General features: G+C 45.2%; 1 protein-coding gene across 1 annotated transcript; it reads left to right on the forward strand.

The window, feature by feature from the left end:
* TRAPPC3 (trafficking protein particle complex subunit 3) lies at positions 1 to 13,707 on the forward strand. The gene is made up of 5 exons (XM_081224561.1): positions 1 to 176; positions 10,754 to 10,851; positions 11,094 to 11,193; positions 12,292 to 12,474; positions 12,942 to 13,707. Exons 1-5 carry the CDS (start codon positions 135 to 137, stop codon positions 13,059 to 13,061), a joined length of 543 nt encoding a protein of 180 aa, XP_081080687.1. The 5' UTR covers positions 1 to 134; the 3' UTR covers positions 13,062 to 13,707.
* The last annotated feature ends 1,072 nt before the right edge of the window (positions 13,708 to 14,779 follow it).

Here is a 14,779-nt window from a genome sequence, read left to right on the forward strand (position 1 = left end):
GCGGCAGGCCGCGCAGGCGCGGTGGATCGGTGCTGGTCAATCCCAAATGTTGAGGGGCCGCTAACTGGGTCCAGCGGTGTTAGAAGGGGTCACCGAGTGGGTCTGTGTTGTGGTGGGGTAAGGCGGCCGGCACCATGTCGAGGCAGGCGAACCGTGGCACCGAGAGCAAGAAAATGGTAACCGGAGCGTGTGACCTCGGAGGGCGGGGCGGAATGGAGGTGTTCGGGGGAAGGGGCCCGGCGCGGGGCGCGAGTCGCAACTGGGAAAGCTCCTTTTGCTAGCGCTGGGAGGGGGTGGTTCCGCTGGAAGGAAGGAGGAGGAGGCTCCTTGGCGGGTCGAGAGCGGAGAATCGCTCCGGGGTGGTCCCGGGTGTGAGGCAGGTTGGAGGGCCCCTGCAGTAGCTCGGAGACCCCTCCCCCGAGTGCAGTTGGGTGCAAGACCAACAACGACGGCGGCAATAACAGTAACTCCCACTGTTGCTCTCTTACTGTGTGTTGGGTACTGGGCCTGGCATTTTATGTCCGTTATCATTTAATCCGCAAAATACCTCTCTCAGGTGGATAATGTTATCTCCATTTTAAAGCTCAGAGAGGTTGCATAACTGGCCCAGGTTTACAGCTAGGAAGAGTTAGAATTTGAACCCATGTCGCTCTGACCCCAAAGCTAATGCTTCAGACTACTAGACCATAATGTCTCTCACACTCAGCTACTGGTTTTGCCAGAAAGCAAGTGTAAGGGGTGGGCCAGAGTAGGGAGTAAGTGCTCTCCCTCTGGCGAATGGCGGGCAGGCTCCCTTCTTGTCCTGGGAATAGTGGGACATCATCTAGTCCTATGAAGTTTGGCTGCAGATGGGGGCTGGGCCTGGAAAGTAACGTGGATGATGTTTTTATCCAAACTGAGGGGACTTCTTGACAGGTATTCCTTTTCTTTGGCATATTCTTATTTCCTCCAGAATTGCCCATTTGTCTTTGTTTTCCAGTTTACAGACTGAGTTATTGAAGGTTGCATGCGGGACAGACCAGGGGCCTTTTGTTGACACTCAGCTCTAGAGGGGATGACTAAACTTCCCTCACACCTTTGCATCTTATACCAGGAATAGCCACCAAAAATGGGCAGCAGGAGGCCCTATTACTCCAGAGTAGTACTGTACATTTTCTCTCAGATCCCTTTTGAGAAGTTGATGAGAGCTGTGGATCTTCTCGCAGAAATAGTAAATAGACAAAGATGTACAGAGACATTTACTTACATTTGGGGAGGATTTGTGGGCCTGCGAATATACTCTGTGAATTCCTGTTTTGGGGGAAATACTGAGTTAAAAAGAAAAAGGAGAGAATATTTTGCTAGGCAACAATTTCATGTAGGGGAAAAAGCATGGATATCGGTTGGAATTCTCATTGGTCCTCAATTTCCTTATCTATGAAATGGGGACAATAATACCTCCCTAGGATTAAGTGAGGTAGTGTAAAATGCATGGGGCATGGTAAATGTTTGCTTTCACCTCCTTTTCCTATGATATGAATGGATATGAGAAGTCTTCCTGTTTAGTTTTCATATCTAGCTCTTTTTTGCACCTTTTTTTAAAAACCTGAAACCAATATTGAAACTTTTAATACCATTTTAGCAGGAACCTTCAGTCTCCACCCCCCACCCCCAGCCCTCAGTATTCACTCAGTTTTGGTGAAGTGAGGGAATTAGGGAGGGGTAGCAGTGCATTCCGGCCTCAAAGCTTTTGCTACTGCTGTAGTCTCTGCTTGGAACTTCTTTCCCCAGAGGGTAGCTAGCTACTCCTCACCTCATTCAGTTACTCAGATATCATCTTCGCAAAGAGGGCTTCCCTGACCACCTGACTAGTTCTCTCTCCTCTTGCTCTGTTTCTCTTCAAGCACTGTCTATTTCATTTAAAATATTTCATTATAGATTCTATACTTACTTGTTTATTTTCAGTCTCCCCCATGAGAATGTAAACTCCATGAGGGCAGGGGTTGGTTTGTTCACTGCTCCATTCCCAGCACCTAGAATGATGCTTGGCACTAGGCAATCTATATTGAATGAACAACATGAAGGTTTGGTGCATCCTGTCATTCAATTCCTATTGGTACCCACTTGAGGCTTGTCACATGATCCTCTTTGTAGCCACCTGGTTCTGACATGCTCCCCTTCTTTCCTCTCTGCCTTTGGAGTCTCCCCCTCTAGCAGCCCACTTCCCAATCAGCCCAACCTTCTGTTAATTGCTGCATTCCCAGGTAAGCCTTCCAAAACTTAAATGGTTAATATGCCCAAGTAATTAGATCTCTGCTTTTTGTCTGTGCAAACAGAAACAGCCCATTTGTCTAGCAAACTCTGCCTGAGTCCCAGCTCTGTGCAAAGCATTGTGGGAAATGCAGAGATGAAGTCCTAGTCCCTGACCTTGAGAAGCACATACTCAATGAGAGAGGTGGAAAAATACACAACACAGAAGAATGGTACTGTCTGAGATTGAGTTCTGGCTTCACTGCTTACTTATGTGACCTTGGCCAAGTGTCTTCATTGTTTTTTGTTTTTTGTTTTGCCGTATGCGGGCCTGTGCTCACTGTTGTGGCCTCTCCCGTTGCGGAGCACAGGCTCTGGACGCACAGGCTCAGCGGCCATGTCTCACGGGCCCAGCCGCTCCGCGGCATGTGGGATCCTCCCGGACCAGGGCACGAACCCGTGTCCCCTGCATCGGCAGGTGGACTCTCAACCACTGCGCCACCAGGGAAGCCCTCTTCATTGTTTTAAGCATCAGTTTCACCATCTTTATTTACTTATTTTCGGCCACACCAAGCAGCTTGCGGGATCTCAGTTCCCCGACCAGGAATTGAACCCGGGCCATGGCAGTGAAAACCTGGAATCCCAACTGTTAGGCCACTAGGAAGCTCCCACTAAAAAGGTAATAATAGTATCTATATAATAAGGTTGTTCTCAGGATTAACTGAGGTATCGCATGTAAAGCTACCAGTGTGATAGTGCACCTAAGAACACAGTTGACACTCAGTAAATGTCAGCTAGCAAGCTTCTTCTCTTCTGCTGTGCTTGTCGGATCCTAGTTCTCCAACCAGGGACTGAACCTGTGCCCCCTGCAGTGAAAGCACAGAGTCCTAACCACTGGACTGCCAGGGAATTCCCAGCATCCTTTTTTTTTTTTTTTTTTTTTTTAAATATATTTATTATCTTATTTATTTAATTTTGGCTGTGATGGGTCTTCATTGCTGCGCGCGGGCCTTCTCCAGTTGGGGCGAGCAGGGGCCACTCCTCATTGCGGCTCGTGGGCCTTTCATTACGGTGGCTTCTCCCGTTGAGGAGCACGGGTTCTAGGCACATGGGCTCAGTACTTGTGGCTCGTGGGCTCCAGAGCACAGGCTCAGCAGTTGTGGTGCACAGGCCTAGTTGCTCCGCGGCATGTGGGATCCTCCCGGACCAGGGCTCGAACCCATGTCCCCTGCAGTGGCAGGCAGATTCCTAGCCACTGCACCACCAGGGAAGTCCCCCAGCATCCTTTTTGTTTTAATTGAAGTATAGTTTATCTACAACACTATGTTAGTTCCATGTGCACAACATAGTGATTCGATATTACTATACACTACAAAATGGTCACCATACAAGCATCCTTATCAGGAAAGATATTAACCTTAGTGTGTTTAGGCCTGCCCTTCTTTTGTGCTGTGGCTCTATTCTCCAGAGCGCAGGCGAGTTACTACTTGAGTAGCAGCACTCAGAATCTCCATGACAGGAGGCTGGAAAGTGACAAAAGAGGGATGGACTCAGTCCTGTTACTGACCTTCCTTCCCCAGCTGCTGGGGAGCAGTCACACTGGATTATTTGTGTTGACAAAAATAGTAAGTATGACTCAATAAGTACCTTGGAGCATTAGCTCAAAAGATCAGCCCCTTAAGGAGTTTTGATGTTTTGTTTGGGGCACTGCAAGCTGCCTGAAAACCGTGCAGTAGCTTACCTGAGTGTAGGGCTTGGCTGACTTGCTCTGCTCAGGTTGTGCCTGAAGTACTTGGCTTTGCCAGTATGAAACCACTCTTGTGGTTTCTTGGTCTGCAAAGCATCTTTAAGTCCAGGATCTCATTAGACCCTCCTACCAACCCTGTGATTGGCATGACATATTTCACTGTTACTGTTTTTGTTGGAGAAGATTGAAGTTTAGCCAAGTGAAGTGTCAGGTGAAGTCTCACAACTAGTGACAAGTCCATACTCAGAACCAGGTCTTCTGACTATAAACCGAGCATCCTTCTATATGCCTTCCTAATTGTTTTAAAGTTCTTTATAGCGATTCAGAATCTCCCTCTCTGAACCTAGTTCAGGGTGCTTTCTGGCACCACACCACAGAGAACCCGTTTAAGAACAAAAATAACAACATCTACTTTTATTTATTTTTTTGGTGAGCAGTATGTGGGATTGAACCCGTGCCCCCTGCCTTGGAAGCGCGGAGTCTTAACCACTCCAGGGAAGTCAGGGAAGTCCCACAATATCTATTTCTTGAGTAGGTACTGTGCAGCAGGTACTCTACACATATTATCTCATTGATAACCCTGAAGGGCAGATAATACTATCGCCATTGTACAGATGGGAAAAGCTGATGTTCAGGGAGATTAAGCAGTGGCTTAGGATGACATACCTTTTTTTTTTTTGGACATAGTAACTTACAGGACAGTGCTCAACTCTAAGAAGACTGAGTCTCAGTTACTTAACCTATCTCCTGTAAAATGGGGATAAATAATGTTTGTTTTGCTAACCTCTCATGGTTGTTATAAAGCTCAATAAGTATCTGTGAAGACACTCTGAAAGTTTTATAAATGTTAATGATCATTATTATTAAACATAATTAAAGCAGTCTGAAAGTAGAAGTTTTGCAGAAGAGATTCATGTTTCTGTTGGAAGAATGTGCTTATGTTCAGTGAAGAAATGGGACTGGTTGAATTGGTTGACCTTTAAGGTCCCATGGAACCTTAAGTTATAAGGGTCTTCAGACTCTGCAACCTCTTGGTACTTTTCTGACTTCCTCTTCTATTCTCTCTTGTGTTTACTCCTGTCTAATCACACTGGTCTCCTAGCTGTTTCTCACGCATGTCAGACATACTCCCACCTCAGGGCCTTACACTTACTGCCTCAAATTTTTTCACCCAGATACCCTTACTACCTTCAGGTCTTTGCACAAATATCATCTTAATGAGCCCTTCTCTGACTACCCTATCTAAAACTGAACCCCCCACACACACATACAGGTAAACATAAATGCTCCCTAATCTCCTTCTGTGCTTATTTTCCTCCATAGCACTTTTCACCATCTGGCAAACCATTTATTTTATTTATTCAGTTTATTACCTCTTTCCCTCCTGTTAGGTAGTTCCTGGTACATAGTAAACTTTGAATGATTTTTTCTATACCACAGCTCATTCCTATTTTTAAAGTCTGAAGACCTTTAAGTTGTATATTTATGTCATGCACTATTCCAAATAGGCTTGGTTCATAACTGAAGATGGAGATAGACTTACAAATTAAGAGAGGGTGTGGGGAACCTGCATCAGGGACCCTGTTCCCAGATCCCAGGCATATTGATTCTGTGACCACCGACAGATCTATTTAGGACCTTGATTTTTCTTATTGGTAAACTGGGGGCTGCTGCATGTATAAAGTGCTTGGTAACGTCATGATATGCATGTTACTTGACATCATGGTGGGCTGAGGCTCTTGGAGTCTCCATCCAAGGACTCATTAATAATGGAAGGAAAGCTCTCCTGATTTAATGCCGTGGTGCCAACTCTATGGACTGGTTACTGCTGGATTGTCTCCATGCATTCATGCCTAAGCCATTCTAGTGCCAAACCCTTAACTTTACTAAAAATTATTCTCCTCCTTAATAGCTTCCCTTTAATTGCCATATTTGGTATATGGTCTCTTGGAGACATCCTGATCTGTTTTAGTTGAATTCAAAGAGCCTACTTATTCTGAAACTGATTCTCTTTGACTCCCTGGTACAGCTACCTTTTATTTGTTTGTTTTTCAGGGGAGGTTATTAATATTACAGTTGTGGGGAACAGTGGACAGAATGAACATCGGCTTAGAAACTCCTGGTTTTTGTCCCCCCAAATTACTTTTGTCAATAGTTAGCTGTCTCTTGGGGACTTCCCTGGTGGTCCAGTGGTTAAGAATCCGCCTTCCAATGCAGGGGACGTGGGTTCAATCCCTGGTTGGGGAACTAAGATCCTACATGCTGTGGGACAGCTAAGCCCACATGCTGCAACTACTGAGCCTGAGCGCCACAAGTAGAGAGAAGCCTGTCTGCTGCAATGAAACATCCCACGTGACGCAGCCAAAAATAAATAATAAATAAATAAATAATTTTAAAATAAAAGTAATAATCATCTGTCCTTGGTCAAATTACTGAACCATGCTGAGGCTCAGTTTCCTCATCTCTAAAATGAGATTAGTTTCTGCCCTTTCTGCTTTACAGAGTTATTGTGGGGTGAAAAATGAGATAATGAAAAATAGAATGTAGTATGTAAGCAAAAGGCATTCACATTATTATTCTTTTTTTTTTATTTTTTAATTTTTTAATTTTTTTATTTTTTTAATTAGTTTCTGCTTTATAACAAAGTGAATCAGTCATACATATACATCTGTTCCCACATCCCTTCCCTCATGCATCTCCCTCCCTCCCACCCTCCCCATCCCACCCCTCCAGGCGGTCACATAGCACCAAGCTGATCTCCCTGTGCTCTGCGGCTGCTTCCCACTATCTATCTACCTTACGTTTGGTAGTGTATATATGTCCATGCCTCTCTTTCGCTTTGTCACAGCTTACCCTTCCCCCTCCCCATATCCTCAAGTCCATTCTCAAGTAGGTCTGTGTCTTTATTCCCGTTTTGCCCCTAGGTTCTTCATGACATTTTTTTTTTTAAATTCCGTATATATGTGTTAGCATACGGTATTTGTCTTTCTCTTTCTGACTAACTTCACTCTGTATGACAGACTCTAGGTCTATCCACCTCATTACAGATAGCTCAGTTTCGTTTCTTTTTATGGCTGAGTAATATTCCATTGTATATATGTACCACATCTTCTTTATCCATTCATCCGATGATGGACACTTAGGTTGTTTCCAGCTCCGGGCTATTGTGAATAGAGCTGCAATGAACATTTTGGTACATGTCTCTTTTTGAATTATGGTTTTCTCAGGGTATATGCCCAGTAGTGGGATTGCTGGGTCATATGGTAGTTCTATTTGTAGTTTTTTAAGGAACCTCCATACCGTTCTCCATAGTGGCTGTACCAATTCACATTCCCACCAGCAGTGCAAGAGTGTTCCCTTTTCTCCACACCCTCTCCAGCATTTATTGTTTCTAGATTTCTTGATGATGGCCATTCTGACTGGTGTGAGATGATATCTCATTGTAGTTTTGATTTGCATTTCTCTAATGATTAATGATGTTGAGCATTCTTTCATGTGTTTGTTGGCAGTCTGTATATCTTCTTTGGAGAAATGCCTATTTAAGTCTTCTGCCCATTTTTGGATTGGGTTGTCTGTTTTTTTGCTATTGAGCTGCATGAGCTGTTTATAAATTTTGGAGATTAATCCTTTGTCAGTTGCTTCATTTGCAAAAATTTTCTCCCATTCTGAGGGTTGTCTTTTGGTCTTCTTTATGGTTTCCTTTGCTGTGCAAAAGCTTTGAAGTTTCATTAGGTCCCATTTGTTTATCTTTGTTTTTATTTCCATTTCTCTAGGAGGTGGGTCCAAAAGGATCTTGCTGTGATTTATGTCATAGAGTGTTCTACCTATGTTTTCCTCTAAGAGTTTGATAGTTTCTGGCCTTACATTTAAGTCTTTAATCCATTTTGAGCTTATTTTTGTGTATGGTGCTAGGGAATGATCTAATCTCAAACTTTTACATGTCCCTGTCCAGTTTTCCCAGCACCACTTATTGAAGAGGCTGTCCTTTCTCCACTGTACATTCCTGCCTCCTTTATCAAAGATAAGTTGGCCATATGTGCGTGGGTTTATCTCTGGGCTTTCTATCCTGATCCACTGATCTATCTTTCTGTTTTTATGCCAGTACCAGACTGTCTTAATTACTGTAGCTTTGTAGTATAGTCTGAAGTCAGGGAGCCTGATTCCTCCAGCTCCGTTTTTCGTTCTCAAGATTGCTTTAGCTATTCGGGGCCTTTTGTTTTTCCAAACAAATTTTGAAATTTTTTGTTCTAGTTCTGTGAAAAATGCCATTGGTAGTTTGATAGGGATTGCATTGAATCTGTAGATTGCTTTCGGTAGTAGAGTCATTTTCACAATATTGATTCTTCCAATCCAGGAGCATGGTATATCTCTCCATCTATTTGTATCATCTTTAATTTCTTTCATCAGTGTCTTATAGTTTTCTGCATACAGGTCTTTTGTCTCCTTAGGTAGGTTTATTCCTAGATATTTTATTCTTTTTGTTGCGATGGTAAATGGGAGTGTTTTCTTGATTTCATTTTCAGATTTTTCATCATTAGTGTACAGGAATGCCAGAGATTTCTGTACATTAATTTTATATCCTGCTACTTTACCAAATTCATTGATTAGCTCTAGTAGTTTTTCGGTAGCATCTTTAGGATTCTCTATGTATAGTATCATGTCATCTGCAAACAGTGACAGCTTTACTTCTTCTTTTCCAATTTGGATTCCTTTTATTTCCTTTTCTTCTCTGATTGCTGTGGCTAAAACTTCCAAAACTATGTTGAATAAGAGTGGTGAGAGTGGGCAGCCTTGTCTTGTTCCTGATCTTAGTGGAAATGGTTTCAGTTTTTCACCATTGAGGACAATGTTGGCTGTGGGTTTGTCATATATTGCCTTTATTATGTTGAGGAAAGATCCCTCTATACCTGCTTTCTGCAGGGTTTTTATCATAAATGGGTGTTGAATTTTGTCGAAAGCTTTCTCTGCATCTATTGAGATGATCATATGGTTTTTCTCCTTCAACTTGTTAATATGGTGTATTACATTGATTGATTTGCGTATATTGAAGAATCCTTGCATTCCTGGGATAAACCCCACTTGATCATGGTGTATGATCCTTTTAATGTGCTGTTGGATTCTGTTTGCTAGTATTTTGTTGAGGATTTTTGCATCTATGTTCATCAGTGATATTGGCCTGTAGTTTTCTTTCTTTGTGACATCCTTGCCTGGTTTTGGTATCAAGGTGATGTCGGCCTCGTAGAATGAGTTTGGGAGTGTTCTATTCTTTTTTTAAAAAATTTATTTAGTTTTGGCTGTGTTGGGTCTTCATTGCTGCACGCGGGCTTTCTCTAGTTGTGGCGAGTGGGGGCTACTCTTCATTGTGGCACGTGGGCTTCTCATTGCGGTGGCTTCTCTTGTTGTGGAGCACAGACTCTAGGTGCACGGGCTTCAGTAGTTGTGGCACGTGGGTTCAGTAGTTGTGGCTTGCGGGCTCTAGAGCACAGGCTCAGTAGTTATGGTGCACGGGCTTAGTTGCTCTGCGGCATGTGGGATCTTCCCCAGACCAGGCTCAAACCTGTGACCCCTGCATTGGCGGATTCTTAACCACTGTGCCACCAGGGAAGTCCCTCACATTATTATTCTGCAGTGACCTCATCACCAGGCCATAGGGATGAGGTGAGGAGCATTGGGCCGTGGGAGCCTGGGCCTTAATGTTAGTTGTACTTTCTTCCCCAGAAGACTTGCAGACAGAGAGGCGCTCTGCTCCAAGTCTGACAAGCCTCCATTCAGAAAGGACTGGTTGGGGCTTCCCTGGTGGCGCAGTGGTTGAGAGTCCGCCTGCCGATGCAGGGGACACGGGTTCGTGCCCCGGTCCGGGAAGATCCCACATGCCGCAGAGCGGCTGGGCCCGTGAGCCATGGCCGCTGAGCCTGCGCGTCCGGAGCCTGTGCTCCGCAGCGGGAGAGGCCACAGCAGTGAGAGGCCCGCATACCGCAAAAAAAAAAAAAAAGAAAGAAAGGACTGGTTGGATAGCGATCTTGATTTTTCAGCCGTGTTTCTGTATGAGTACATTGATCCAAATGTGCTGCTAACACGTTTCTCACTTTGTTTAACTCCGATAATACCTTTCCTCCAACCTGCTGCTTTTATTCTGTAGTCTTGGTATTTGCTGTTCCTTTCACCTTCCACATCTCTCTTTTTTGGTAAGTAGGTGACAGGATTCTTTATCTGAGAGTTTCTGTGCTTTCAACTGTGGTTGTAATAGAAACCAGTCTAGGTCAGTATTGTGTTCCAGGTACACAAAAGATTGTGTTCCTTTCAGAGTTATCCCTTTTCCGCAAACACTTTAGCTATGTGTCAAGAGAAACATTACTTTTTCCCATGTTGGTGACTTAGAGGGTTATCATTAGTGCAGTGGACTTCATCTGGTACTTCCTTCCTTCCCCCTGGGACCTCTGCTGCTCCTGGATGGGGCCTTGGGAGTGCAGTTAGGCTTGGCAGCTGTGGTGGGATCCTGGGTCAGCAGAAGTCCACCTTGGTGTGTTGGAAGGGTGACTGATCAGTGCATGAGGTACCTTTCACAGCCTGTTTTTTAGTGGGTCTAGTTTCAGCCCTGACACATTGACCCTAGGGAGCTAAATTCTTTGGCTACTCCACAGGGGGTGATGGTCTTTCCCACCAGACACAAGTAACTTTCCTTTGAATTCTGACAGTTGCATTGAGGCCCATCCAGACTCTCACCAAACTTTCTCTTTTGTGTGGCTTGGTCCTGACTGCCTTTTGAATCTCTTTTAGAGCTCTGAGCTCTTCACCCTGACCTATGGGGCTCTAGTCACCCAGCTGTGCAAGGACTATGAAAATGATGAAGATGTGAATAAACAGCTGGACAAAATGTGAGTGAACTCCTCTATGGGAGAGACAGTAATGGGACTCCTGAGCACACCGAATCTACGTGGTCCCTTAGAGCCCAGAACAGGGTTCACTCTCGTTACCAACACTTTGGGTAGTTTCCACTGCTTATTTATTGGGATGTTTTGGGATTGTCCTAGTTTTCCCTTTACCACCAACAGCCTTATGTTCAGACATAAGACATTCAGACCGCATAATATAGTCTGTTCTCTCATTTCTTTCCCAGGGGCTATAACATTGGAGTCCGACTGATTGAAGATTTCTTGGCACGGTCAAATGTCGGGAGGTGCCATGACTTTCGGGAAACTGCAGATGTCATTGCCAAGGTCATTATCCTGGGCCAGCTGGCCATACCGAAGGATTGTCATTGGAAGGCACTGCTTACCACTTGCTCCCTTAGAAAGGCCCTTATTATTCCAGAAGAATAGCTAGGCAGCTGTTTGGACCAAAGAAGCCTTCCTGGTGGTTTATGAATAACACAAATTATGAAAAAGGGAAGAATGGTTGGGATCATCCCTGTGGATTAAAGACCCACTAAAATCAAAGCCAGATCTCTTCAACTGTGCAGATGTAGCAGAGTAGCATGGGGGTTAAGAATATAGACAAACCTGGCCATGAGGCATGTGGGATCTTAGCTCCCCGACCAGGGATCGAACCCGCTCCCCCTTCATTGGAAGGCGAAGCCTTCCACTGGACTGGACCACTGGACTGCCGGGGAAGTATGGTCCACATCCAAAAAAAAAAAAAAAAATCTTAGGGGGAAAAAAAATAAAGAATACAGACAAACCTGGCTTCAAATTCTGGCTCCAATACTTAGTAGTTCTTAGGTAAGTTATTTTTAACTTCTTTAATTACCAGTCACCTCATCTTTAAAATGGAGAAAATAAGAGCTACCTCATAGGGTTTCTGTAAGGAGTAAATGAAAAAAATGAACATGAGCATTCAGGTAAAATGAATGCCCTTATTGTAGTGTGTATATAGAAAGTGTTTGCTATTAATAATATTAGTGTTACATATTATAGGGTTAATAATAAATGATATAACACCTGTAGCTTTGTGGTGATAGAAGAAGGGTTCAGATAGCACAGAGAGAGGACAGGAAAGTGTTGGGACCGCTCTGTGGTTAGATGCTGCTTCAGGGCAGCCACCCCTGTCAGGAGATCAGTGCTCCTTTCCACTGAGAAGTGCAGGTAATCAGCAAGTTGTCACCTAATTGTATGATGCCTTGAAGGAGAAGGGTGTGGAATTGTGCACAGTTGCTTTTCCTTTTCTGCCTTGAATACCTGAAGCTTCAGTGTCTTGGCAGAGGCCACAGTTTTTTTCCTGAACCATTTAATTCCCCTTGCTGGTCCCATCGCATCACCTTTCCTGTCGTACAGCCCCTACTGCTCTTCCTCACAGTGCCATTGTGTGTTTTTTGACAGGTGGCGTTCAAGATGTACTTGGGCATCACTCCAAGCATCACCAATTGGAGCCCAGCTGGTGACGAATTCTCCCTCATTTTGGAAAATAATCCCTTGGTGGACTTTGTGGAACTTCCTGATAACCACTCGTCCCTTATTTATTCCAATCTCTTGTGTGGGGTGTTGCGAGGATCCTTGGAGATGGTGAGTGCAGCTCTTTACCTTCTGAGACACCTGAAACGTAGTAGGGTCTTAATAAATGTTTGAACGGAATGAATGGGAGAGTGAAAAGAAGGGCTTTTAGCTCACCCCAGCTTCGCTGCCTGAGGTGGTGATGCTGCCAAGTGTAGGATCCAAGTTGGAAATCTCCACATGGTGTTGATGCTCCCTGCTAGGCTGGGAGGGTGGTACGCTCAGCCCTCAGAGCCCAGGAACATCTGTTTCCAGATTGGCTTATTTGGTGACAGTTTGATTTGTGAGTGTTCTTTGCTAAGTCTCCCTTATTGGGTGGGGGCCACTGCCTTCTGCACAGGAACTGGCAATCTTGTCCATGTGGAAACCAGCCCCCTTGTTTAGGCTACTGTGGATGAGTCAGTTATAGCTCCATCCCTGGTGGTTTCCCAGACGCTGTGGCTAGGCAGCTGCCCCTTCATTTTCGCACTGTCCCCCAGGTCCAGATGGCTGTGGAGGCCAAATTTGTCCAGGACACCCTGAAAGGAGACGGTGTGACAGAAATCCGGATGAGGTTCATCAGGCGGATTGAGGACAACCTCCCAGCTGGAGAGGAATGACCATCCCCAGGACTTCAGCGTAGCTGGCAGGAGCCTTGTTGGAGTCAGAAAGCCTCAGTGCTCCCTCTGCCCTCTAGAATTAAGTCAGTGACTGTTTAGCACGGATGTTATATATTCTTCTAACCTTGTTTCCCTTCTCCATGTTAATAAAGAGAGGACTGTGATATAGTCCATTTACCCTACAAGTGTGCACATTCAGGAGGGAAATTCTTTGCTCCCTTTCCCTTCAAAGGGGCTGGATGTAGTCATCCTTGGTTGGACTAGAAAGAGCTCAAACCGTTTTACATTCCTGTTTGAATTTTCCAAAGTAGAACCCACTTTGGCCCCATTAAGAGGCAAGCCTAGCACATTTGTCCCTGGGTCTTCAGAAAGTCATTGGTGAATGGCCGTAGGGAATCCAGGATTCACTGGGACGGGAGGAGAAGCTGGGAGGGGTGGGTCGGATTTGCTAGCTGTAGTGTGACACACTGTAGTGCTTGCCAGGAAAGGGGAACCAGTCATACCAGAAACATTGACTTCTGGGAGGCCACCCAGGTCTCTCTTTCCTCCCTGCTCTTTGGAGGCAACATCTCCTCTTTTTACAGAGGGTCCATCTTTTTTTCTTACAAGTTCTCCAATAAAGACACATTCTTGAGTGAAATCCCAATCATGTCATGTTTTCTCTCTGCTCAGCCCTGGGAATTTTGTTACAGTGGGGTGAGGAGACCTGCTAAAAGTTCCTGTGCCCTACCTTGATTTCATCTGGTCTAGGAATGGCTTCTTCCCACGGACCAGAGAGTCTGGGAAACAGGGGAGCAAATGAGGCCCCTTCAGAGTCATTTTTGAGTCTACTGTCTGTAGCAAAATCTAGAAGCAGACCATTATCCCAGACGTGCCTAAAATGGACTATCCTGGGCCCTTGGCCACCAAGTTGGAGGATTTGGCTAGAAAGACCATGTAAGCCTTGGTATTAGGGTGCCATTTATTGAGTGCTTACCATGTGTCATCACGGTACCGAGCACTTTGTATGTATCATCTAATTCACAATAATTCCATTTTTAGGAGGAGGGCCCAAGTTGCCCAAGGCCATACAGCTGGTAAGTGGAAAAGCTAGGATTCAAAGCCCCAGCCAAACTCCAAAGCCCGTGTTCTTAACTGTGATGCCTGGTTCGCACTGTGGGAGGGTGGGGGAGCAGGCCTGCGGCTCCCTCTCAGTGTCACAGAGCTTAGGATAGCTTTTAAAGGGAGCGATCAGAGGTCATCAGGCCATATTTGGTAGCACTGTTCTTGGGGATGGCCTAGGGCCTTGAGGTCTCAGGCTGTTGGGGTGAAACAGAGCCCCAGGCCTTCCCTGGGGTTAGTAGGCAGGCCTGAGATGAGGGGAGCATTGTGCTTGAAGTGTGTCTTGGTCATAAAGGTTAGGACAAGGGTCCTGGGGCACCAGAGCACACGGCCTGCCTCCTCCAGCTGGGTTAAGCCGCTGAGGAGAGGAAAGATAGATCACTTTTGTGTCCCCAAGTATAGGGATCCCATCCTTCTCTGAGCCTCTTTACCTCCCCCTTCAAGTACAATTGGGGGCCCCAGGGCGTGCACCCCATTTTGGTCAACTGTATCCTCAGCGCCCATCAATGCTGGGTCCAGTCACACCAGAGTTTGAGTGAATGAAGGAGAGATGAAGGGAATGAAGGCTGGGCCCCAGATGTGGAAAACGTCTGAGTGGTGTCTGGACCCTGCCAAGA

Source organism: Mesoplodon bidens (genome assembly GCF_964165515.1).
Source record: "Mesoplodon bidens genome assembly, chromosome: 2".
In the NCBI taxonomy this organism is placed as follows: Eukaryota; Metazoa; Chordata; class Mammalia; order Artiodactyla; family Ziphiidae; genus Mesoplodon; species Mesoplodon bidens.